The sequence below is a fragment of the Gadus macrocephalus genome, chromosome 10 (assembly GCF_031168955.1).
Source record: "Gadus macrocephalus chromosome 10, ASM3116895v1".
Taxonomy (NCBI): domain Eukaryota; kingdom Metazoa; phylum Chordata; class Actinopteri; order Gadiformes; family Gadidae; genus Gadus; species Gadus macrocephalus.
Genome location: NC_082391.1, coordinates 13,635,622 through 13,661,436, shown reverse-complemented (window position 1 = coordinate 13,661,436; position 25,815 = coordinate 13,635,622). Strand labels below are relative to the sequence as shown.

Genomic DNA, 25,815 nt, shown 5'->3' with positions numbered 1-25,815 from the left:
CCCATCAAGTTAATGCAACTGCAATATCTGGGATGTTTTAGACCTGCCATCCACTCTCTATTGAGCAGAGTCTGCACACGCACACTGTGTGTGTGTGTGTGTGTGTGTGTGTGTGTGTGTGTGTGTGTGTGTGTGTGTGTGTGTGTGTGTGTGTGTGTGTGTGTGTGTGTGTGTGTGTGTGTGTGTGTGTCCCATTGTTTGCCCCATCTGAACCCCAAATTGTTGTAAAGAGCTGAGGAGCAATAGTGTGTGAGCGAGGTCAGATTATAAAAGGGAAAATAGGGAAGAAAAGGACGGCATCCTGTTGGCCAGCTGACACAACTAGTTACACAACGTTCATGAACAAAATTGTGAAATAATTTAAATGTAATGCATTGAAGATATGACTGTTAACTCTGGGGTTCAAACTCTAAAAAGACCTACGCACATGCATGCATTCGGGACCGCGCTTTGATGTGGCAGAGGTGGGTAAAGGACAAGAGTGCTTATAAAAGAGACGGCATTATGTTGACCGAAGAACAAAAAGGCTGAGAGGTGGTGAATGCTAGCAGATGGCTGTGCAGACCATGGCTACAGCCCGATAATGCTGCATCCAATCAAACAGTTTTGACTAAAACAACCCCAGACGGTAGCCAAATTCCCTCCTTAACCTCACTACAACCGTGTGGCACAGGTAAGCTTAACAAACTAAAAAGGCAACGCTCTGACTGGAACTGGTTCAAGAAAATATATATCCAAGCTGTTGTTTCGAGAGCAATTGTAGCACTTACACCCTGGAAAGGTATCCAGACTGGGCAGGTGAAGTGGCTCTGAGAAGGGGAGGTGCTGGCTGGGTGATGAGAAATGGATGGAGAATATTCAACAGAGCCATTAGCGCACATGGTTAGGGTAACCGTTAGAAGACCTTCTGCCCCGACCGGTAAGCTGTCCTTGGGGCTGAGCTGAGACTGCCCGGTCAGTAAAGTGGCGGGGGAGATGGGGGAGATGGGTGTGCCCCCCCCCCCCCCAGTCCACGTGTCCCTGTGACTTTGTGTTCATCGCTGTGCTGTGTTCTTTACTCAGAGTACCAGAAAGTTTTCTGACAGATCCAACGCATCAGTAGCCCACCTCCTCCTCCTCCATCCCCACCCACATGCCTGCCTCCTGGTGCCTGAGAAGCTTGATATGCTAAGCAGTGTCCAGGTGGGCTGTGCTGTGTGGATAAGGAAGCACACTTCCACGTCTCATTAAAACGGCATCGCGGATGAGAGGCTGCTGGAATACCTCGATGTTTCGTACGAAACGGCATGCTCAAAGTTTGAAAACCTGTCAGGGGCCGTCGACGACCGTTGTTTAAACATTCATTATCCATCTTGCGCGCTCACCGCTGAGAAAACCAGGTTTTAGAAATTCTCCTCCGATAAGATACATCTATATCTGCAAAGTTATGGATTTGAGAGGGCTGTATCCCCGGCGACTTTGACACCTGACATTGCAGGATACTTTGTGTTATATGTTTTCCGGCTTCCCCTTATCTCTCTTTCTTAGTCTGTGTCTGTGGCCGACCAGAAGTCATGATGACGCATACACGAGGCCACTGAAGGGGTAAAATCTTATGTCTGGTACAACACAGGTCTAAGCCCTGCATTACAACACTCCCAGCTGCCTTGTTGTCATTTCATCTATCTCTCCAACGGTCTGCTGCCCTGGGGTCCTGTCCCCAAGGAAAAAAACATAATCTCACTACAGCAAAGGAAAATAGACACAAAAACATCAGTTCAGAAAGTCCTGCGTCATAGAGCAGGCATGGGGGAAGGTGGGATTGGAGGCTAACTATGCAATTTGTGAACAGCAGTGACTCTGCATTCCTCTGTGTGTGTGCGCGCGCCCTGACACACAAACCCGCCGGCCCTTCCTATTATACGGCTCGGTTCAGGTAGAGAGGACAGGCCTCCGAGCAAAACAGAAGCAGTCCTCAGGATCGTGGTGTCAAACGGAGGATTCAACCTCATAGCTTTTTCTCCCCGCAGCAGTTTGGTATTTGATTTCAGGGACTTTGCCTTGGTCACTGGCTCAAGAAGTACAAAGAATATATTAGTTCCAGTTTGGCTCAAAATATGTCTTATACTTCGCATTCATCTGTCTCAGGAATTGACCTCAACGGACGGTTAGGGTAACAAGGTGCGTGGATGCAGGTTATCATTTTAGGGATGCAAATGTTGGACCGATGTATAAATAGACAGACATTAATGGATCCCATTCACACCTCATGCGAGTTGAACCAGAGTTTACTTGAAAGCTAACCATTACCATTTACAAGGGGAAATGAGTGTTTGTTTCTTTGTTTGGTCAACATCCGAGTTTCAATGAGCGTTCAGACCGTGTCAATTAAAAACGTACTATCACGAGAAACTCTCCAGCGTTCGATTAGAAATCCCTTTCCCTTTGTATTTAAAAGAATGAAACAAACAGAAGAATGAAACAACACACTGAATTCTGACTGGGCAAGGAGGTTGTTGAGAAATCCCAGTAATTATGGGAGCTCCTGGAACAATGATTGGTCAATTATGGGAGTAGACGGGGTGTGGACCCTTAGCTTGTTCACGTGCTCAGAATCGCGAGACAATTGCTATTTATTAACAGAAACCCCTGTACTGTTTGAACATCTCTGCATGCATACACAGATTTCCAACTTTTCCACTGACCATGAATTTGCGCAGCCACAGTACGTGGAGCTCTATGCATATGGCCCCAGCTGTGAAAGCACCGTTCCACCACTTTATAAATCAAGACCAGTGTGCCCTTTATTTTCAAACGTTATCCCTCCATCGGCCTCTCCTCTCTCTCCCTCCACAGCTCTTTCACACCTAGTCCTGTCCCACCGCTTTCACCTCCTGCCTCTGTCTCCTTTCCCACTCGTTTTCTTCTCTCTCACCCGATGTTCAATTCTCTGGTTTCCCTCTTGCGCTCGCCTCTCTCTCGCCCCTCTCTGCAAAGTCCTATTCACCGTCAGCCAAGAGGCCCCTGCCACTACCACTGCATCACCCACTCCAGTTTCACATTGGCACTGGCTCAGCGTCCCCTCTACGCCACACAGTATGCTTGTCTCCTCTCCAGGGAGACAGTGGATGGCAATGATAAAGGTTTAAAGACAGCAGAGCCAAAGCATGACCTATTAGATAAGAAGAAATAGTCTAGGATCTGCAAAGAAGCGATTGTTCGACGTGCCATCTAGAGAAGCAGGTGAGGCTGTGCACACAGAGAAATGGAGACCAAACATTTTTTGAGAACCATATTCGGTTAAAGACTAATCAAGATTAATGACCACAAGCAATTATAAAACAACTTTCGAATTTCAAAAGCAACCCTTTTACAGAATTATTGGACAAAAACGTTCAAAACTAACGAAAGGGTTGAGCAACCTAACAGGAAGAATGTAAGGCGACTGCTATGCTTCCAAGCGTAGAATGCGTGCGGTTTTGCAGCAACAAGAGTGCAGGGGGGTCAGGGAACATTCCTCACGCCACAGCTGGTCTTTATCAATACGAGTGGGGAAAACCTTTCACCTAGAACACCACACAGGTGACAGTGCAGCTGCTGAGCGCAACGTGGCTGGGTCCGGGTCCGTGGGTTCGGGTCTGTGTGTCTGACACCGACATTCGGAAGAGGACAAATGTGGCTCATAACAATGCGCCACCCGCTTGGCCCTTTCCACCTATTGGATAACTGTCTATGATTATGTCATTGACGAATCCTATTGGGATGCTGATGGCTGCAGTCTCAACGGACAACGGGTACTACGTGGAGTGGGTACGAGTGGACCGCGCTTTTACCTTGAAGGAGGCTTCACACGGGTCAAGCAGCTAGCTTGCCGCGGCAGTTGGGGCAGCATTGAGGTACACATAGCATTCCACTTAGTGCACGCTGCTTGACCCAAACAAACGGCCCTTTTTAACGGTCAGACACACACACAGTTTTGTTTGGCGCAGCTGATTGTGGGGTGAGGAGGGGGTCATTAGAGGCTTGACGTCACCCCTTGGACAGTGGTGACTGGGCACTTCCTTTCCGATTCAAGAGCAGTTATGTTTATTTGACACACACACACACACACACACACACACACACACACACACACACACACACACACACACACACACACACACACACACACACACACACACACACACACACACACACACACACACACACACACACACACACACACACACACACACACACACACACACACACACACACACACACCAGTGAGGGGACCAGCCTGCTAAACCCATCACGATAAAGGCTTCTTTGAAAAAAGACCTCCTAGTTGAGTAGTCAAATATTGCATAATAACACAGATAATTCATTTTGCTGCAGTATCATATATAATTATGGTTTTAAGTATTATTATTTTTTAAATGCAGGTTCTATTGCCATGGGTGGAATACGAATCTTCTTGTTTTTGCATGTAATTCTCACAAACCTTATTGTGTGCGTGTGTGGCTTGCCGTTAGACCCAGCATGGTTACATCTCATTTATGTACAAGAACGGTTTTAAGGTATTGTCAGGCCCACCCAAGGGGTTAAATTACGGCACTTCTAAAGCATTGTCTGACGTCATGACACGCTTCCCTTTCGATGACTCGTGTGGTCCACGCCTCTGAACAATTTACGGAACCACACGCCGCCTTGGCGAGACAGAAATTCTACATGGGAGGTAATAGACATTAGCTAAGACACTACTCCCGTGCCTTTAGACGTCTTCATCCATGTTAACCAGATATAGCCGTAATTACGCTCCCCCCCCCATTATTGACAACAATGTTGCGACGTCCAAAACAAACACCATTCATAACATGCATAAAAATAAAACCAATACGTTGGAATTAAATCCTGATCCTAATAAATCCTAATCGTAGGTTTGATATAAAGTAAAAAATAAGAAGATCCAGAGAGGTCTAACGTTAAAGCACACACACAGAGTGCCGCTTTACTCAAACTTCTCCTAGTGATCGGTGCTCTAACTTTAACAACAGCCACAGGCTGCTGGGAAGATGCGCGCATCACCCCCAAAGTTCTCCAGGTCGGAAAGATACTCACAAACTTCTTCTTTGTGTCTCCGTCCTCGTAGTTTTTCTTGGACTTCTTGTCCTTCTTGGAGGCAGAGCCCGAGGCAGCGTTCCCAGAGTTTGAATCCATGACTGAGTCTCGATCCTTAGTGCCTGAGTGTGGACTAAAGGCACCGTGATCTCTCCCTCTCTACCTCAAAAAGAGAAAACAGGCTTTGTTTACAACCTTGTATTGTTTTTCCTAGGTATGGACAAGATGTGTACTTATCCGTGGGCCTAGTGTAATAGTATTCGGGCTCAGTAGCCCCAGTTAGCACGGGGCTGCTAGTTGCTGGGAGAGGAGCCCCGGACCAATACCGATGGAGGGAAATTCAAACGAGACCCCAACAGTGAGCTTGGAACAGTGGTGAAGACGAGCTGTAAGCGTACTACTAAAGTACAGCAAACAGCTTGAATCTGCTCAGCAGCACATGAAATGTTATACGAACCAAGCGGCGGAGGATAATAAAGTTGAGTCCCACCAAATAGCGAGCTTCCCGTGGCTGTTGTAGTAACCATCAAGTGGTAGCCTTAGTTAGCTTAGCTTCATAAAATCGTCCTCTGTCTGTTCCCTTCCGCGAGTTAGTTTGGGTCTGACATGAGCTTTCCTCTAAGTATGAAGTTAAATTGAGTTGTCGATATGAAGTATATCCAAAGCTTGCGATGATATAAATGAACTCCTTTTAAAAAGTGGAGTAACCCCAAGGCAACCACCGCGTCCCACGGAAGTTAGTGCCTTCCTGTTCTGACAGGTTGGCTGTACGGTGGGGGAGGGGACATGAGCTCCGGGACAACACCTGAGAGGATTGCACTAACCTAGCCTGGGAGAGGATCCCGAGTCAGACCGTTTCCCCGTTGTGCTTCAACAAGACTTCCGTCTCTTATTCCTAGTAACCAGATCGGTACCATGAGCGGTTACAATAAGAAAAACCACAAGAGGAATAAAGATAGAGTTTTGACTAAGATCTCGACAAATTAATATTAGAAAAATGTAAAGCAAATGGATATCCCTCTATCGGAAGTCTCTCCCCCTTTCTCGCCTCTAATACATCAACGCCCCCCAGCCCCTAACTCATGTGGCTGAAAGTCCCGCCTTATCTCGTCAATAACGCTCATATTGAACATCCCTTTCGAAGCGTTTTGTCGTGAGATGAGAACGCCTGTTAACGAGGCTTTACGCTGCACTGAATGTCCAGGAATTCGTTTTTATTTCAGTTTTATCAGTTTAGCAAACTCTGCAGAAAAATAAAAAAATCTGTCATGCAAACACTAACTCGCCATATTGACCAAGAGTGCAAGGATTGTTATGAATTATCAAACGGAGAATGAAATTATGGACTAGGCCTACTGGCAAAATAAGGTTACAAAAGAGAAACTAGTAGGCTGGCAGGGTTGTCAATATAATACACAGATCTCCGTAACTCCGAGGGACTATGATTGTGATGCCTACAACAAGAAAAGGATAAAACTAAATATATAGTACTACAATATATTTGCATGATATATGCAGGCATATGCATGATATGCACATCAATAAATGATATGCATATAATGATATGCGGAGTCTGACTCCGTCTGTAGGCGGTCGAGTGGCGACACTAAGCGGAGTAGCGTGTGAAGGACAGGCCGCAGGTGCGTTTTTACGCTACCTTTTACGCACCCACTGTGTACGGGGAAGGTACCGCATTCATCATCTACAGATGTCCTTTAAAGGTTACCAGAAAATACGCTCTAATTATTCTTAAGTAGGTATGCATTTAGCCACATGTAGCCAGAGAACTGACTGCAGGCACTTTAAGGGACATGTATTCAGCTAGACCCTATAGTCAGAGTATGCCTCCATAATGTCTCCTCTACATATTCCACGTCATCTCTCTTCTATCGTAATCTCTCCCCCAACTCGTTGTGTATGTGTGGGCATATTTTAGTTCTGGAACCAGACACATAACAATTATACACACACACACACACACACACACACACACACACACACACACACACACACACACACACACACACACACACACACACACACACACACACACACACACACACACACACGCACACACACACACGTTCGCGTGGATTCACAAAGGCTTACAGAGATAGGCCCATCCATCTTCTCGCTGTGTTTTGGAATAACAGGAGTTTTCGGAGCGCCACTGTGTCTCCAGGCCTCGTTTATGGCTGTAAATCCACGTCCATTTTTAACCCGTTACTCGGTCTAATAAGACTAGGCTTGCAGTTAAGAATAAATAATAATAAAACAAGAATAACGAATTCTGTCAGCAATAAGAACAAACACGAGGAATGAATTTCCTCGGCATTTACCATCCACACAGTCATGCCTGGATCAGGATGAGATGAAACCAATGTTTTGTTTTTATTCAATTATCTTTATGTGAAGAAGAGAAACAGCAGCCCATCGTGCGGTCGTTTACATAGAAGAAGAAAAAAAGTCTGTCGGCTCCATCGCTACACATTACAAGACGGTTGTAGTCATACAAAACAGTAATCATGTTTTTTAGAACACACAAGCAATAGGTCCTACAAGTTGTGTTCTCTTTCCCCACATTGACCCAACATGGCTTGCCCAAGGAACACCTTAAATAATAAGTTGTAGGCTATAAACAGTGGTTAGTTGGTAGGCCTGTATAGCACAGCCGCATGAGACCGACTACAAGCTTACAAATTCATCAATAAATGCACATATATTTTTTTTATGCTGCTGGAATAATATAGAAGCTTGGACGGCCATGTTACATACTGCACTGGATACCCAGCAGGTTTGGCCCAAATGTCTCAAGGCGTTCCCGTGTGCCAAAAAAAAGCAGCATCCTCTCCAACATGGCCAGAATCCATTCAGTACACTTTCCTCCAACACACTTCCAAACTGCGCCAAAGTTATTCTGGTCTACTTGTACGAGGTGCGCGCCTCCCTCAGTGACCTGTCATAGGGCATGGAGGCGAAGAAGGAGTTCCTAAGTTGGCAGTTGATGAAGAACACGATGAGCAGCACCAGGAGAAACAGCAACAGGCACATGATGATGTAGGTGGTCAGGTCCGGCTTGTGGAGCTCGCCCTCCCGAAGGCCCGCTACCCCTCGCCCCCCCGCCGTGGGTCTGAGCAGGGCGGCCACGCTCACGGAGCCGTCGTGGGACGCGTTCAGGGAGGAAGGCGATTGGGACGTGGACTGGGCCATTGCCGCTAGGTCGTAGTCCGCAGGGGCCGTGGAATTCAACAGGATCTGCCTGAGCATGGTGGCCCGTCTGTCTGTTCTGGCTGCGTCGGACCGCTACAGGGGAGATGGAGAGGTTAAAAGTGCGCGCGTCAAATGTTTTTTTCTTCCTAGTGAATGTGATCAAGGCAACTGTATATGAGACGAAGCAGAGTTTCGGTGGGAACCCCCCTCAAAATAGAATGTTGGACTCCTTGGAGGATTAATGTTGTCTTAAGAGAGATACAGGCAAAGACTTACTCTGCTTTGAACCCGGGTCCCGTAAGGTGATATTGGAAAAGACCAGCCCACGCGTCCACATTCCTCGGGTTTGCGTGGTGCTGCGGTCTCGACGCACTTTGGAGGAGACGCGTCTCAGCCGTGTCGTTCCCAAGTGGCCCACACTCCCTGTGCCGCCACCACGCGCTGTGATCACGCGTCAATATCCACTCTAGTTGTATCAAGCTGAACCGATCGCATCCATGACCGCATGCATCTCTTTATCTGGAATCAAAAACGAAGCCTTTACCGTCTCCAAGTATAGCCAAATTCGGCGATGTGCATATCCAAGCCACGATACGCACGGGTTTTCTCCTTTATGACATCCTGATAGCGGTGCTGAACTGTAGCCTTCCCGAGTCCACGTCTATTCCGGAGAAAAAGGAGCGCAAATGGGGCCAAGTCGGACCTCCGTCAGGTGATAATCTTCACATTCTCTCCTTCTCGTATCCAGTTATACGGATCGAGTGGGTCAGTTATCCCCCCTCGCGAGTCTTGCAATCTTGAGGGCAATATCGATCCAGTGTATGAAGATTCTGGATTTGGAGACCGAACCACACGTACGCACACTTCGGGTCAGGAAAGCAGAATAGGTAATGACGGGGCGCGCATCTGGCACGGGCTACTGGTGGTGCGTGTGCGCGGGCTCGAGGCACGTCACCCGACAGGGCTGTGTTAAATAGCAAGCTGTCTCCCTTTGGCGCTCTCTCTCTCTCTCTTTTTGTCCCTATCCACTTTTCTCTATCCTTTCTATCCTCCCCCCCTCTCTTGCACACTTTATTTTTCTCTCCCTCACTCTTTTTCGCTCATTCACACAGGTTGCAAAGACACACACTCATACTATGTGCAGCACATCCTTCTTAATTTGAGCTACAGTGAGTAAGAGCTTTTAGGTCTGTGGGGAATGTCTCACATTGGGGGCATTACTGTGTGTGTGTGTGTGTGTGTGTGTGTGTGTGTGTGTGTGTGTGTGTGTGTGTGTGTGTGTGTGTGTGTGTGTGTGTGTGTGTGTGTGTGTGTGTGTGTGAGTGTGTGTGTGTGTGTGTGTGTGTGTGTGTGTGTGTGTGTGTGTGTGTGTGTGTGTGTGTGTGTGTGTGTGTGCGCGTCCCATAAGGCACACAGTGAAACATTGCCTGTTTGAAGTGTTGCTGGTCCCTCTTCAAAGCTGTCATAATTCTTAAAAACATTATTACTTTTTGCACCTCTTGAGTTTATCTCCTGACACCCTCTCCCTCACAACAACAAAAACAGACTGTTATCATAACAGACAGATAGTAAGCATTTTCGGTGATGAATTTACATTTAAAGCCCACTGTAATCACTCAATCTGACGTTGTGGTTTTGATCCATCTGTGGTTATATCATCGGCATCTCTCATATTGTGAGAGAAAAAAAGGGACATGCATTGCCTCATTCTAGGTTTAACCACATCACATTCATCCATAGGTTAAGATGGATGTGTGGCCAGATATGGCAAGACCTTTCTGACCAACCTAGGTCGGCTGGTACACTATTGCATCAACCAAGTTTTAAAAAGGATTATCTACACATTTACACTCAAGCATTTACACGCAGTAATGTTGTCCCAACAACATTTTGGTGAACTAAAGGTGAACCAACATAGTGCTGAGCAACACATCTCTAAGCGTCACCCTGTGCATCACGTTATCTCCGTGTTGAGGATTAGACCACAGACTGGGGAATGTGTCGCCTGGGTAATCTAAATACAGCCTCCAGCCCTGTTTATATGCGGGAGGGGGCAGCGGTAATAAGGAGATTACTGCTTATGATTGCTTTTTTGGAAGTGGCCAACTCTCCCCGTGCTTTGCTCGTATACTCTTCCTTCCCCGTCAGCTATGATTCAGTCAGACAGGGAGACGTACCCCACGCACGCTCATGCCCGGCACTGACGAATCCCTGACCCATTTTTGATGTTTCGGTGGCTGTTTGCGCCAGGCAATATACCTTGGAAGTACGTTAGAGTGACAGAAAGCTGAGCACATATTGGCAGGGCAGCTAGGGATTTGGCGAAGACTGGGTATCAGGTGACTGTAGTCGGAGAGAGTAGGAGGGGATGTTTAACAGCATAGATTCTCGCTGATGTCCCTCTGGGTGATTGTGTTTGTTATCAGGCTTTAAGCTTATTAGCACAGTATCCATGAAGATGGCTTCATGATAAGGAAAGGCGAGTTGTCACTTCCTCAAAGCTTAAGACTTCATTAGAGCTTCTCCTTTTACTTTTATCTCATCGTGGTGAAGGACAAACCCTTCCTCTTCGCCTAATTTTCTTTTACATACCAAATATACGCACACAGGCAATCAAAATTCAGTGCAGCCATTTTGGGTCTTTCAAGTTTTCACTTTAAACTCCCTTCATCCACTTTCTCTTTTCCAAGGACTTTCTTGGAAAAGAGGACAGCTCGATGAGATTTTCCTGTGTAAATGAATAAATAAATTTAACGACTGCTTATCGGTCCTCTATCTGGCTCTGTTTATTTTCCCTTCCTCTTCAGCCTTGGTGCCCCGTTTCTCTCTGATCTCTAAACCATTTCATCCTTGATGGGGGGGAGGGGGGAGGCTGAGCCATTAGTGGAGGTGAAGCAGAGCGACAGAAAGGACGACCGTAGCTCCAGAGGGTCACTATGCTAAGTGATGTCGTCTGAGGGAAAGAGACTGCAGACTGCGTGGAAGCGTTATGCGGACACTGAGGAATCGACCAACTCGAGTGGCGACCATGCATGTCAAGAGGGAGGGTTGTAGGCATAAACACACTTGACTCTCGTACCTCTCTCTCTCTCTCTCTCTCTCTCTCTCTCTCTATCCGTTGTTCCCTTCTTCTCACACACACAACCGCACACACACACACACACACACACACACACACACAAACAAACACAGGACGGACTGACACACACATAAGGGACTGACTGACACACACAAACCTACATACGTATGTACACACACACACACAGGAATGATTGAGACACACATACAGGACTGACTGACACACACAAACCTACATACACACACGCACACACACAGGAATGGTTGGGACACACATACAGGACTGACTAGCACACACAAACCCATAAATGCACTCACACAGGATATAACATCAATTTCTTCAAATTTTCAGTGGCAGCTAGCCAGCAAGATTCTGTTCACAACTCTCATTTTACTGAGTTAGGTCTCCCAGCAGCAGCCGTTGTAACCAGGCCCTCAGTGCAGACTTTGTTTATCGCCGGCCCGCAGTGGGTTTCGCTCCATGAAATCTGGATATTGCTGTTGCGCTTATTCCAGCGTGAGTTGTATCCACAGCCAAGTCAGGTGGTTCCCCAAACGGGCCGCAACCTAATGGCCCCTCTTAACCACCCTCCACGGCTCATACACAGCAGCCTCTTGCGCTAACGATATATATCAACGATATTTAAATCATAATATAACCATTTCAGAACAGGTTACATAGACCCTAAGAAAAGCCAAACTGCTAAATGTATTTAAAAAAAGAAAAGAAATAAAGAAACATGGTACGTCGTTTTGAGAACCTTTATTGTGCCACACTGTAATCAACATAATGTTGCAGATAAATAAAATTCAAGTACATTAGCATAGTATTGGGTTTCTTTCCTTTAGTGCAAGCCATTCTAAAAGGCGCTACACTCGGTTAGTTTAAGTCCTTGGTTCTTAAATGCCACTGAAGATGTAGAGGACAGGAAAAACGGGTGTAATTTTAGTTAAGGAGCAGACACTATACTGAAGATTAGGGATGGGCATGATTAATCGATGAAGTTTGTCGATCACCTGATATTTATGTAACCGGCCTCATTCAAGCAGCCTCCATTAGGTGACGACGGAGAAGTAGGACACAGGGTTGATCTCCACACGAACACTTTTATTTTCTCTGTGTCACACAGAAACAGTAGGGGGCGCAACCGCCGTCAGATTAGCTTGTGGAAACCAATTATTCGGTTGACGTCAGACCCCCGCAAGCATTTATAATATAAACGTTTACAAAATCTCAATAAAAAACACAGAAATAAAACATACAAAGAAACCCCTAATGGGAAATGTACATACAGTGACCCACCTGTGTCACACAGAAACAGTAGGGGGCGCAACCGCCGTCAGATTAGCTTGTGGAAACCTGAACACAACGTGGTCAGATGAAATATATCAACGGGCATCCCACACATCAGCTGACACTACCCCCCACCCTCGCAATGTACATTGTCATCCATCGTATAAAACACATTTCAATGACAGTATGGCGGCAATATGTACAATTAAACAGAATAATATCAACATATGAAACAGGAGCCACGAGGAGCGCGACTTACCAATTATTCGGTTGACGTCAGACAACCGGACGTTGCGTCAACCGGCGTTACAGACACAGAGCGAAGTTCGAAGACTTTTCAAAATAAAAACACAAACACCACAACGGGTGATACAATAAAACTAAACCAATGAATGAATTGGGGCGGAATCTATAACACAACATACAACACTTGTTACATTCACCCCTCCTAGATTCCGCCAAAATCACATCACACCACAGCAGACTCGCGGACACCCGCACCCACCCGGCAAGGACATACGGCGGAACCACTGGTCCCACCCTCAAGCCCGAGGCCGCCTACACCAGTAGACCAGGGGAAGACCATAGCCAGTCGCTACCCCACCTGTGAAATAATGTGCTGCCTGTTACACCACACAAAATGTCCCACCCTGCCTAGGTGCTGTATCCCATGTCAAGCCCACTGCCTGTGAGTGGATCACACCAACATCAAAAAGGAGAGAAAAAAAATAAAATAATCCTATGGTATCACGAAACCATAACCTGCCCCATTGATTCTATCAGTCGGTGAACTGGTTTTCTAACCCTCCCCCTACGGGAACTAGCAACATCCTGCAACGTTGTGGAAATATCACAACCGTCACCCCCAAATGAAGGCATAGAACTGGACACAAAACGAGGGGCATGAACATTTAAACCACTCTGCTCTGCCTGTTGCGAATCTGACACTTCATCACTACTCATGTCCGACGTGTGCAAGCGACCACCAACCACCCCCACCAGCGCCTCAGACATGATAGATGACTCCGAGTCAGTTTCCACAGAGGAGTCCTCAACCTGACTCTCTTGGCTCACTGTCAAATCCACATCATTTACACTAGAGGAATAACTGTGTCCCTGATCTAATGGTCCGGACTCTGATTCGTCCCCACCCAGATCGACACTTGTGTCGCCTTGCTCCACATCTTCCCCCACAGGGAGAAAACTGATGTCCAAAATCAAATTGCGATGCACTACTCTGACAACGCCTTCGTCATTTTCCACCCGGTACGTGTGAGTATGCAAATTCCTGTCCCTGACCGTGTACACCCTGGGGCTCCACTTATCAGCCAATTTCCTCTTTCCCAACACTCCCTTATTGGCAATAAGCACCCTAGCGCCCACGTCAATACAAGTTCCCTTGACTTTCCTATTGTAGCCCCTGGCCTGTCTGTCCTGTTCTTTCACTGCATGATCTTGTGCAATACCAGCCGCCTCATGAAGATGTGAAACTAGAGTACGCACATAGTTCTTGTAGTCTACAACTACTGGGTCATGCAGTACTCGTTTGAACATGACATCCACAGGGAGCCTTGGGACTCGGCCAAACATAAGCTGGAATGGGGCATACCCTGTCGTTTCGTGCACCGTGGCGTTATACGCAAACGTAAGTGTTTGTATCTGCTGTGGCCACTTGTCCTTCTCCCTCAAGGGAAGAGACCGCAACATTGAGCCCAACGTGCGGTTGAAGCGTTCTGTCCCCCCGTTACCCATGGGATGGTAAGCAGTAGTACGAGACTTTGTGACCCCTGCAAGCCTAAGTAGCTCTGCGATAAGTTCGCTTTCAAAATTAGCCCCTTGGTCAGTATGTATACGCTCAGGAAACCCATACACACAGAAGACATGGTCCCACAGTTTCTTAGCCACTTGCTTTGCTGTCTGATTCATGCATGGGAATGCGTGCGCCAACTTAGTAAAATGATCCGTGACTACCAGAACATCTACTGATCGCTGTTTGTTGTCCTCCGCACTCCAGAAATCTAAACAGACTAGCTCCATAGGGGCAGAAGTCCTGATACTTTCAAGCGGGGCGCGAGCCGAAGGCTCAGGGGTCTTAGCTAGGATACACCTTGGGCAACACTTAACGTATTCTTTAACATCCTGCTCCATTTTGGGCCAAAAGAAACGTTGCCTGGCCAGGTGTAACGTTCTAGCCTGTCCCTGATGCCCTGCTGTGTTGTGCAAACCATGCAACGCCTTTTCTTTCAAACTCTCAGGTAGAACAAACTGTTGCCTTCTTTGCTTGGTAAACTGGTCCTTAATGACCCGGTACAGAACACCATCGTGCACTTTGAGCCTTTCCCACTGCTTCATTAGCACTAGATCCCTAGCACTAAACCTGGCTCTCTCTCGCCTCGATGGGCGCCTCCTGCGGATGACAAACGGCACAATCCTAGAGATCGTATCGTCATGCTCCTGGCAACGCTGGAGCTCATCGAGTGTGAATACTGGCAGTGAGTCCTGTCCTGGCGGTACTAGTCCTTGTACCGACTGTGCCAACTCCACCGCCCTTGACCCCACCGCCACGTCCCATTGATCATGACACTCTAAGACCGCCCTAACGGCGCCGCTGTCCCAACTGCCAGGTGACCCATGCCGGCTAGACACTTCACTACACTCTGGTTCCCCCGCCTGCTGGCACAAGACTTTCAACCGGAAAGTATCTTGGATGCCATCATAATCGACACTCTGACTGTCAGTAAATGGTGATAGTGTTCTGTGATGAGCCTATGACTCACTGGCCTAGCGAAAGGGTCCCTGCTGAGCGTGTCCGCGACAACATTTTTCGTACCCGCAATGTGTTTCAAGTCGAATGTGTACGGTGCTAGTTTGGACACCCACCGTTGCTCGCATGCGTCCAGTTTGGGTTTGGTCAAGATATAGGTGAGGGGGTTGTTGTCCGTCCATACTGTAAAATGGGTTCCCCTCAACCAGTGACTAAACTTGTCACACACGCTCCACTTGAGTGCCAAGAATTCGAGCCGATGGGCTGGGTAATTCTTTTGCGAACTACTGAGGGTTTTACTTGCGAACGCAATGGGGCGTGCTTTCTCCTCGCCTTCTGGCACCTGTGACAACACGGCTCCTAGGCCATCTAATGACGCGTCAATCGACAAAATAAGGGGTCGGGTGAAATTTGGGTGCGACAGAACAACACAGTTTAGCAAACTGTCCTTCAAATTCTCCACTGCCCTGTCGCACTCATCAGTCCAATCAGCTGGGACAAGCCGGCGATATGACCCCACCTTCGAGTTCTTTTTCGTCCTCCCCCGCCTCTTTTGTCCACCCGTAAGTGCGAAAAGTGGTTTGGCTACAGCCGAGCAATTTGGGATGAAATGTTGGTAGTAAAATACCATGCCTAGAAATGACTTTATTCTCTTCACCGAGGGTGTGCAACCGTCATTCTCCATCAAATGTGCCTTGTTAATTTTTTGAATGGCCTCCACCTTTGCTGGGTCTACGGACACTCCATTTCCATCTACAATATGTCCTAGAAACTTGATGGAAGACCGCAGTAAATAGCACTTTTTGGGGCTCAACTTCAAACGGTACTGCCTTAGTCGTTGAAAAACCACTTCCAGTCTGTCTAATGCTTCCTTCTCTGTCGGGGCAAACACAAGCAGGTCATCGAGGTAACACAACAGACTGCTGAAGTTCAAATCCCCAAAGATGCTAAGCATCATGCGCATAAATGATGCAGGGCTGTTGCAAAGCCCCATGGGCATCCTGTTGTACTCATAGAGCCCCATTGGAGTCGTGAATGCTGTGTACTTTTTGTCACCCTCCTCAAGGGGAATATTGTAAAACCCGGAGGTCAGGTCCATTGTGCTAAAGTAGGCATTGCCGCCCAGCGCAGCTAAACAGTCGGCTTGATGCGGGAGCGGATGTGCATCCTTAAGGGTGCGCGCGTTTAGCCACCTAAAATCTGTGCACAACCTCAAACTCCCATCTTTTTTCCAAACCAACACTAGCGGAGACGCATACTCACTAGTAGACTTTTGGATAATCTCCTGCTCCTCCATCTCCGAGAGTACCTGCCGCAGCTTTTGGTACTGGGCCGGTGGCACCCGACGGTACGGCAATCGGAACGGCCTGTCATCTGTCAGCCGTATTCGGTGGGTAAAATCCTTGGCCTGGCCACAATCCAAAGTGTGTTTTGAAAAGACATCATTGTATTGTTCGAGCAGTTTAACTAACATCTCCCTGCCATCTGGACTTGCGTCACATCCGTCTATATCAACACCAGGGAGTCCGGCCTGCTGCAGACGCTCCTTGAGTTCCCCAACCTGGCTCTCAACGACTCCACCCTCGGAACTCCCTCTTTCAACCCTTCCGATGCCCTGGACAACATCAAAATCTTCCACTGCTAAGCAGGGGGACACATCTGCTAATTTGCAGTTCCTTCTCAGCACTATGGGTTTGTCAGCTAAGTTGGTAATCTTCATAGCCACCCATCCATCCCCCCACATGGACGCGAGAACGCGGGCAACCAGAATGTTACGAGGCATAGACTTGGACGTGGTCGGCTCCACAATAACTGCGCTACCCGGCGACATCGGAACATTTTTGGGTAACCTCCCCCAAACCAAATGCTCGGTCCTAGCCAATAACGTGACTGCCTGTCCCAACTTTAAGGTCCCTATTTTCTCCGGAGCATTCCCACCCCTCCAACGACAAGAGCTAGTCAGTAGGTCGAGGAACTGCTCACACTGCTTGGGTACACCGCCTTGGGACACCATGCGCCAGTAGTCATCGGTCGACTTCAGCTGGTGGGTAAGGTACCGGATAACGTTCGATCCGATTATCAACTCGTCACGCTGGCCTGGTACTACAAGAATGGGCACTATGCATTTTACACCATAGAGTTCCATCTCTACCTCATACTGTTAAGGAACTGCGGGTGCATGCAGGCAGGTAGGACCCAAACGCAGACGGTATTTCAGGAAACGGCACTTTATTCAAGCCTAAAGGCTAAGGCACAGGAATCAGGGAACTCGGGAGACAACTCGGAACTCGGGAGACTACAGGGAACTCGGGAGACTACAGGGAACTCGGGAGACGACAGGGAACACGGAACACGGAACACGCAGGACTAGCCACCACCAACAACCACAGCAAACCACAATAAACCACAATGACAGCACAAGGAACAAAGGAAAGACGAGGGCTTAAATAACAAACACAACGAGCAACAGCTGAGACACATTAGGGGAGGGAACAGTAATCAACACAGGAGGGAAAACCAGGGAAACACACACACCCTGACAGTACCCCCCCCTTAAGGGTCGACTCCCAGGCGACCCACGACAAGCAAAAAAAACAAAGAAAGTCAAACCCAAAACGGGTGGGTGGAGGGGCGCCAGGAGGGGGGAATCAAAAAAAAATAAATGGACTGGGGCAGAGCCGAGGGACGTCAAGCGGGCGGCCAGAAAACTGCCCCAGGGCATGGCAGGGAGCCTCAGGCGGACGGCCTGGGGGGCAAGCAGAGGCAGAGTGGAGGCGGAACCCTTCCGGAGGCCGGCGGCAAGGACGATGAGGGCTCAGTCCCTCAGGAGACCTGCAGTGGCGCAGAACCCCCTCAGAAGGCCGGCAGCGGTGAAGGCGGAACCCTTCAGGAGGCCGGCGAAGGCGAGGTAGAGGGCGGGTCCCCTCAAGAGGAAGGCCAGGTAGAGGGCGGGTCCCCTCAGGAGGCAGGCCAGGTAGAGGGCGGGTCCCCTCAGGAGGCAGGCCAGGTAGAGGGCGGGTCCCCTCAGGAGGCAGGCCAGGTAGAGGGCGGGTCCCCTCAGGAGGCAGGCCAGGTAGAGGGCGGGTCCCCTCAGGAGGCAGGCCAGGTAGAGGGCGGGTCCCCTCAGGAGGCAGGCCAGGTAGAGGGCGGGTCCCCTCAGGAGGCGGGCCAGGTAGAGGGCGGGTCCCCTCAGGAGGCGGGCCAGGCAGAGGGCGGGTCCCCTCAGGAGGAGGGCCAGGCAGAGGGCGGGTCCCCTCAGGAGGAGGGCCAGGCAGAGGGCGGGTCCCCTCTGGTGGCAGGCCAGGTAGGGGGCGGGTCCCCTCCGGTGGACAGGGTAGAGGGCGGGTCCCCTCTGGTGGAAGGCCAGGCAGAAGGCGGGTCCCTTCTGGTGGAAGGCCAGGTAGAGGGCGGGTCCCCTCCGGTGGAAGGCCTTGAAGGGGAACCCCCCTCGGGAAGGAGTGGAGGAGGGCCCCCACAGGCAGGAGCGGGGAGCGTGCCTCCCCTGGACGGTCTGGAGGGCGGACCCCCTCCGGCGGACAGGGTAGAGGGCGGGTCCCCTCTGGTGGAAGGCCAGGCAGAGGGCGGGTCCCCTCTGGTGGAAGGCCAGGTAGAGGGCGGGTCCCCTCCGGTGGAAGGCCTTGAAGGGGAACCCCCCTCGGGAAGGAGTGGAGGAGGGCCCCCACAGGCAGGAGCGGGGAGCGTGCCTCCCCTGGACGGTCTGGAGGGCGGACCCCCTCCGGCAGGAGCAGAGGCCGGTCCCCCTCTGGAAGGAGCAGGGGGCGGGCCCCCTCAGGCAGGAGCGGAGGGCGGACCACCTCAAGCAGGCGAAGAGGCCGGTCCCCCTCTGGAAGGCTAGGAGTGGGGTGAGGAACCGGACAGGGCTCGGGGACCGGAGTCAATGCGGAAGCTAGAGTACCAGGAGGAACCGGGTGGCACCCCCAACCCTTACAGCGCTCCATTGTCTTCCTTGTTTTGGCTACTAAATCCTCCAACTTACGGTCAAATTGAGCGTCCGCTGGGTCCCATAGTGGTGCTGTCATTCTGTTAAGGAACTGCGGGTGCATGCAGGCAGGTAGGACCCAAACGCAGACGGTATTTCAGGAAACGGCACTTTATTCAAGCCTAAAGGCTAAGGCACAGGAATCAGGGAACTCGGGAGACAACTCGGAACTCGGGAGACTACAGGGAACTCGGGAGACTACAGGGAACTCGGGAGACGACAGGGAACACGGAACACGGAACACGCAGGACTAGCCACCACCAACAACCACAGCAAACCACAATAAACCACAATGACAGCACAAGGAACAAAGGAAAGACGAGGGCTTAAATAACAAACACAACGAGCAACAGCTGAGACACATTAGGGGAGGGAACAGTAATCAACACAGGAGGGGAAACCAGGGAAACACACACACCCTGACACATACATGCGCTTCGCCGTAGTCTTTACTCCCCCACAGCCTACCAGTACTACCTCCTCTCTCATTGCAGTCTCCGCGGGCAGCAACTTGTTGACCAACATCTGCTGTTCCACTTGCTCACTGAGAGTACACGCCATGGAACCTGAGTCTAGCATACCCTTGACCTGATATTGGTTGATCCTGACTGGGGTAAAAAACAGCTCATCATAAGGCCCAATCCTCTGTGTGTTCTGTGCGATAATGTGTGCACCCGCCGGAGCCCCGGCGCATGCCTCCAGGTAGTGCTGTCTAATATCATTGATGGGGTTCTCGCTGACACCACCCGCACCTGTACCCCCGAGGCACGGGCCTACTAGTTTAACTCAGCCGAGTCATGTTGAGGCAAGGTATTCTGACCGCGGCGAGGGGGACGGTTTGGGCAGTTTCGAATCAGGTGGTTTGGCTGAAAACACGACAAGCACAAGCGTTCTTTCCTGCAGTGCTCGGTGGTGGTATGCTCAGCGGACTTGCAGACTTTACATAACTGAGCCTGCATCTGATATGGGGCACCAGGTCCATGTGTCTGTGTGTTTATGGGCCTGTTGGTTTCTTGTTTGTTTTGAGAAAGAACTCGGTCTAAAATGTTGACCAGCATTTCCATACAGCCCTCATCACATCTCGACTTTTCCATCACCCCACTTTCCTTTTCCATGTTGCCGTTCCTGTCCTGCTGAGCATCCGAGCCATTGAACGCTGGTGCTTGGGTGTGAATCCCCACATGCTTAGTGTGTGGGGTCCCCATCTCAATGTGATGGCGGTCGAGGTGCTCTTGTATTTCACCGGCTGTCCATTGCTGGGGCGCTTTGAATTTATACACGGCGGAGAGCGCAGGGTCTGGGCAGTATTTAACAAACATCATTGGTAACTCCTGACATGGGTCGTGAGTACGTCGGCCCGATCGCTCAAGAGCCTCCGCGGCAGCATCAGCTGCTTTGTTCAACCTCAACCAGTAAGCCATTGGAGTTTCAATTCCGGCAACCGGAATTGTGTTGTAAAAATCGGCCATAGGCATAGCAGATGATGAGTACCCACCGAAATGTCGCTTAAGCACATAAAAAATTAGCTTTGGGTCGCTTTGTGTTGTTAACCCCACGCTGCTCCGCAGGGTTATTTTTACAACGTCTCTAGCTTTACCCATCAACCTGCACATTACTTCAGTGTGCTGCTCGGACAGGGGCACTGCTCGTCTCTGGAGATATACCTCCATCATCTCCTGCCAATCATCAACTGTGAATTTATCTGACCCATCTCCCCGGAACACGGGTGGTTCTTTCACATCCGCCTGCATGACCAACCGAGCACCAGTCAGGTTAACATAGGTGGGCTCACCGGCTGTTTGGTCCGCCCCATATTGTACCCGGGCGCCACTAGCTCCTCCCACCCCCACACCGCTCAACTGGTCTCTGATTTCCTGGCCTACTTGCTGCGCAATATTTGAAATCAACACATCCATGGCCGGATCCCCTGCGTTGGGAACACATGACAATGTTGGTGGATTGCTGATTGGCAACTGGCCTCTAGCGCGCGTTGAACAAAAAGCTGGTGTCCCAACATCACATGTAGACACGCCCCTACGACCCTGAGGAGCCCCACCACTCTCATCGAGCTCTCTGTCCCAGCCGAGATCACTTGAGCTACCGTTACCGTCCATGTCAATGAAAACACTCATTTGGATATATTCCACCAAGATTGATGATAATAATAAAATAAATAAACCATGTGAAAAACTGAATTTCTATAAAATAGATTATTCTTAAATCAGTATTTGCATCAAAACAATGTTTCCTGAATGTTACCACACCTGGAGATCAAACAAAATTATATATAGTATCCCTTTGAGAGTCCTACTTCTTATCTGCGTTGTGTTTTTTTTTCTTTTTTTTTTTCTTCTATTGTACAACCTCCTGTGACCGAATGGCGTCAGTCCACCACTCTTGCGATGATGATGCTGAAGAGCAGCGACGATCCGGGTCACGGCACCACTGTAACCGGCCTCATTCAAGCAGCCTCCATTAGGTGACGACGGAGAAGTAGGACACAGGGTTGATCTCCACACGAACACTTTTATTTTCTCTGTGTCACACAGAAACAGTAGGGGGCGCAACCGCCGTCAGATTAGCTTGTGGAAACCAATTATTCGGTTGACGTCAGACCCCCGCAAGCATTTATAATATAAACGTTTACAAAATCTCAATAAAAAACACAGAAATAAAACATACAAAGAAACCCCTAATGGGAAATGTACATACAGTGACCCACCTGTGTCACACAGAAACAGTAGGGGGCGCAACCGCCGTCAGATTAGCTTGTGGAAACCTGAACACAACGTGGTCAGATGAAATATATCAACGGGCATCCCACACATCAGCTGACACTACCCCCCACCCTCGCAATGTACATTGTCATCCATCGTATAAAACACATTTCAATGACAGTATGGCGGCAATATGTACAATTAAACAGAATAATATCAACATATGAAACAGGAGCCACGAGGAGCGCGACTTACCAATTATTCGGTTGACGTCAGACAACCGGACGTTGCGTCAACCGGCGTTACAGACACAGAGCGAAGTTCGAAGACTTTTCAAAATAAAAACACAAACACCACAACGGGTGATACAATAAAACTAAACCAATGAATGAATTGGGGCGGAATCTATAACACAACATACAACACTCGTTTAGTGCGCACTAAACGAGTTTGGTTCCTTGGTGCAGACCTTTTAGGCTGGTGTGAATACAAACCATCGAACTCCGGAGCAGACCAAACTGCCGGTCCGAGACCCAGCCGGAGAGGTGGTCTCGGTTTGCTTCCAAACGAACCCTGGTGCGGTTCGCTTGAGATGTGAAAGCGAACGCACCTCGGTCCGATCAAGTTCTAAAAACCATACGCCTCTTTGGACGTAACAGGCACCCGCTCAGCGGCCACGTGCATTATGGGAATTATTGTTTGATTAGCGGTAACTCCAAGATTAGCAGCACATTGTCGAACCGTCGGGTGAAAATGAGTCGTGGCTCAACATGGAGCAAAGAGGATATTTGGGTTATTGCAGAGTTCTTCCAAGAAAGGGTTCCAATCCAGGATAGCTTTTAACAGTTACTTTATCTGTTAAAGTATTTCGGTATGGTAACTATGGAGCAAAAGGAGAGGAAGCGTGTTGAACACGTGTGAGAGAAATAACGTGAGCTACTTCGAGCCACGGGCAAAAGCCCATGTCTCTCTGCGGGTGTACCTAAGATCTTTGGCCTCTTCACCTCAAATCACCCGCTAGAGGCCGTCAAGTGGGCATGGCCTATGTAGTGGGCGTGGCCGGGGTGACGTAATGGCTCCGCCCCTGTCTAAAAGTGCTGCCATCTGTGGCTAAAGTAGTTATTGCAGCTTAAGTGTTCGATCCTGCTTCCTGGTGGCTATGTGAGGGTAATGCAGCGTGTGTGTTTGAATCTGCTTCCTAGAGGCTATGTGGAGGCAGCTTATGTTCTTAAAATATGTAACAGGGTCCGATATCCAATAGACATTGCGTCTCCTCTTTGCTCCATGTTGAGCCACGACTCATTTTCACCCGACGGTCCTACAAAAGCACGTAAAAAGTATGCTGGAAAACACACATAAAAAGGCTGGTGCATTTAACACATTCCGAGTCAGGATGAGAGAAGGAGAAGGAGTTCGACCAGTCTGCAGATCAGTGGCCGCGTTTACATGGACACTTCTGATCCGATTAGATTTCTAATTGGAATATATCTATTCCTATCACGCAATCCGAATGTACTGTATATATGACATTTACAAAAGTGGTAAGCGTATGTCCGTATGTCTCAGCTCAACCGTTATGTTGGTCTGGACTTATATGATATATGTAAGGGATAATGTTGTACAGAACAACTCTTGTTGTACAAAAGTACAGAAGGACCAATTGCGAACTACTGCAGCTGCTGATGCCATCTCTCTAAGTTAAAAAGTAGCCGCACCCACCCCAAACCAATCGGAATAAGTGTTACATGTCGATTATAGCGGACTACACCACCTCTTCTATCGGCATGGAATTCTATTCCGATCAGAGAATTGTAATCTGATTGAGGCTTACATGTGATAATTTTTTATTTTCCGATTGAGCTGTTCTTCCACTTCCAATCGGATCAGAAGTGTCCATGTAAACGCGGCTAGTGTATATAACGCTGGATATCCATGATTGTTTACTTTCACCGGCGCTTTCCCCCCCTTTTTTTCTTTAACGCTTTACACCGCCCCAGACCTTTGTTCAATGATTTAACGATCTTTGCACGCAAGTGGATTTGATGACAAATTCTGGGACTGTTTAGAAAATTACAATGTGAAAAGGAACCGCACCAAACAAAAGCATAATGCATTGTATTTTGCATCATCAATACGCATTATTGCGATAGAGCGATAGAATTAAAATCTCTATCGTAGGCCATTTTTTATCATTTATATCGTATATCGTTTATATCGCATTACTACTCAGCACACAGTGGAGCTTAATGAAACAATTTTGAAGAGTCTATAACACAAATAGCCCGTGCTTGTCACCAATCCAAATCCTAGCCTGTGGTGTTGTGTGCACGCCAACAGCTGATTGTGCGCTGGGCACTTTCGTTTGATGGGGGTGAGGTCTCGGGGTTGACAGCCACCCACCCTGACATGTTGCAGGTGCATTCATACAAACGCACACCGCCATCAACATGCCTTCATGGGAGACACACAGGCTGGGATTGGGTGGCACTCTCTCTTATTCAGGAAAGGCTAGTGTGCATCACTTTCTTCACGCAATTTTGTATACACAACACTGTCTGGGAGTGTGGGTGGGTGTCGTGGTTTGGATGGGTGGACGATGGTGGTGGTGGTGATGGTGGATGTGTGTGAGGTGTGTCTTATTCCCTTGCAGTCCAAACTGTCGGCACAGAGGAACCTTCGACTCCCTGATGGCTCACACTCACAAACGCACCCATACACACATACCTACACACATGGAGCCACACACACGGGCACAAACATGCACACACAACCACCAACAGAAAACAATTTTCCATCCAATCCATGGGAATACCGAGTCATTTCAGTCTATCGATCTCTTTTCTGTTCTTTCAGGCTGATTTGACCGCTGGGCTATATTGCTGAGCGTGTGACTAATCGCCCGTCTTCACATGAAGGCGACGCTGCAGCTGAATGAAGCGACGGCGTTTGGACTTTGAGGCAGTACACTCCACACAAAACAGTGGTGGATATACACCGCTCTGTGGTGTCTTTGTTCACACACACGCTCCACACACCCCACACAATCAGCTCCCTAATGGCAACACAAGCAGCTAGGATTCAGGTCCGTCTCTTTTGGTCAATACAATTCCATTTTCAGTCTGACTGATTCACAACAGAACATTTTAAACAAACAGAAAAGTGTTACATGCAACACAAAACACACACGCACACACGCATGGCATCCACCGCTCATTCTCAATAATTGTGTCACTCTTACCCCCACCCCCTCTTTAACCTAGCCATGCAACAGTTCCAGAACCTTCCAAAACAACAAGCTAAAGATGGGGTGCCTCCTTGCCAGGACATCAACGCCTGTGCTGGCAGAAATCAGTCCCTCTACAATTAGTCACTTTAGCTTGCCAGAAAATAACATGTTTTCTCCTCATCCCAGTAAAAAAAGACCCTTCACACGCTCAAGCGAACAAAATAGAGTTGTTACCGCACACCGTCCAAGTACAGAAAGACACAAATAATAGAAGCAAACCACCAATTAAACACCCTTTTGCCGCTGCATTCACATAATCCCATAATAGCTGAATGAATCGCTTTTCGCCGCGTAAGTCGGCTAATAGGTTTGGGAACAGTGAGGCTGCTATATCGAGCATAAAATACACCGTAGCACGCCTTATTTACTTGGTTTAGTTGGTTAAGT

General features: G+C 48.7%; 2 protein-coding genes across 5 annotated transcripts in view; both read right to left on the bottom strand.

Annotated features, from left to right (window-relative positions):
• Positions 1–5,859, bottom strand: part of LOC132465758 (protein diaphanous homolog 1-like) — a 34,607-nt gene extending 28,748 nt beyond the window's left edge. The window contains exons 1-2 of one of the 4 annotated variants that reach the window (XM_060062514.1): positions 5,537–5,858; positions 5,080–5,238 (exon numbers count right to left, since the gene is read on the bottom strand). In XM_060062514.1, the coding sequence (XP_059918497.1) occupies positions 5,080–5,178 (99 nt within the window). In that variant the 5' untranslated portion in view covers positions 5,179–5,238; positions 5,537–5,858. Of the gene's footprint in view, positions 1–5,079 lie in introns of all 4 variants that reach the window. The other 3 variants (XM_060062515.1, XM_060062516.1, XM_060062513.1) reach the window with 3 other exon arrangements.
• A 1,587-nt stretch (positions 5,860–7,446) lies between these two features.
• Positions 7,447–9,346, bottom strand: LOC132465757 (small integral membrane protein 32-like). The gene is made up of 2 exons (XM_060062512.1): positions 8,566–9,346; positions 7,447–8,382 (listed from the first exon to the last, which is right to left on the bottom strand). Exon 2 carries the CDS (start codon positions 8,344–8,346, stop codon positions 8,002–8,004), a length of 345 nt encoding a protein of 114 aa, XP_059918495.1. The 5' UTR covers positions 8,347–8,382; positions 8,566–9,346; the 3' UTR covers positions 7,447–8,001.
• Between the last annotated feature and the right edge of the window lie 16,469 nt (positions 9,347–25,815).

Bases quoted from the DNA above. Each gene is read 5' to 3' on its own strand.
- LOC132465757 (XM_060062512.1), bottom strand. From the start codon at position 8,346: ATGCTCAGGCAGATCCTGTTGAATTCCACGGCCCCTGCGGACTACGAC.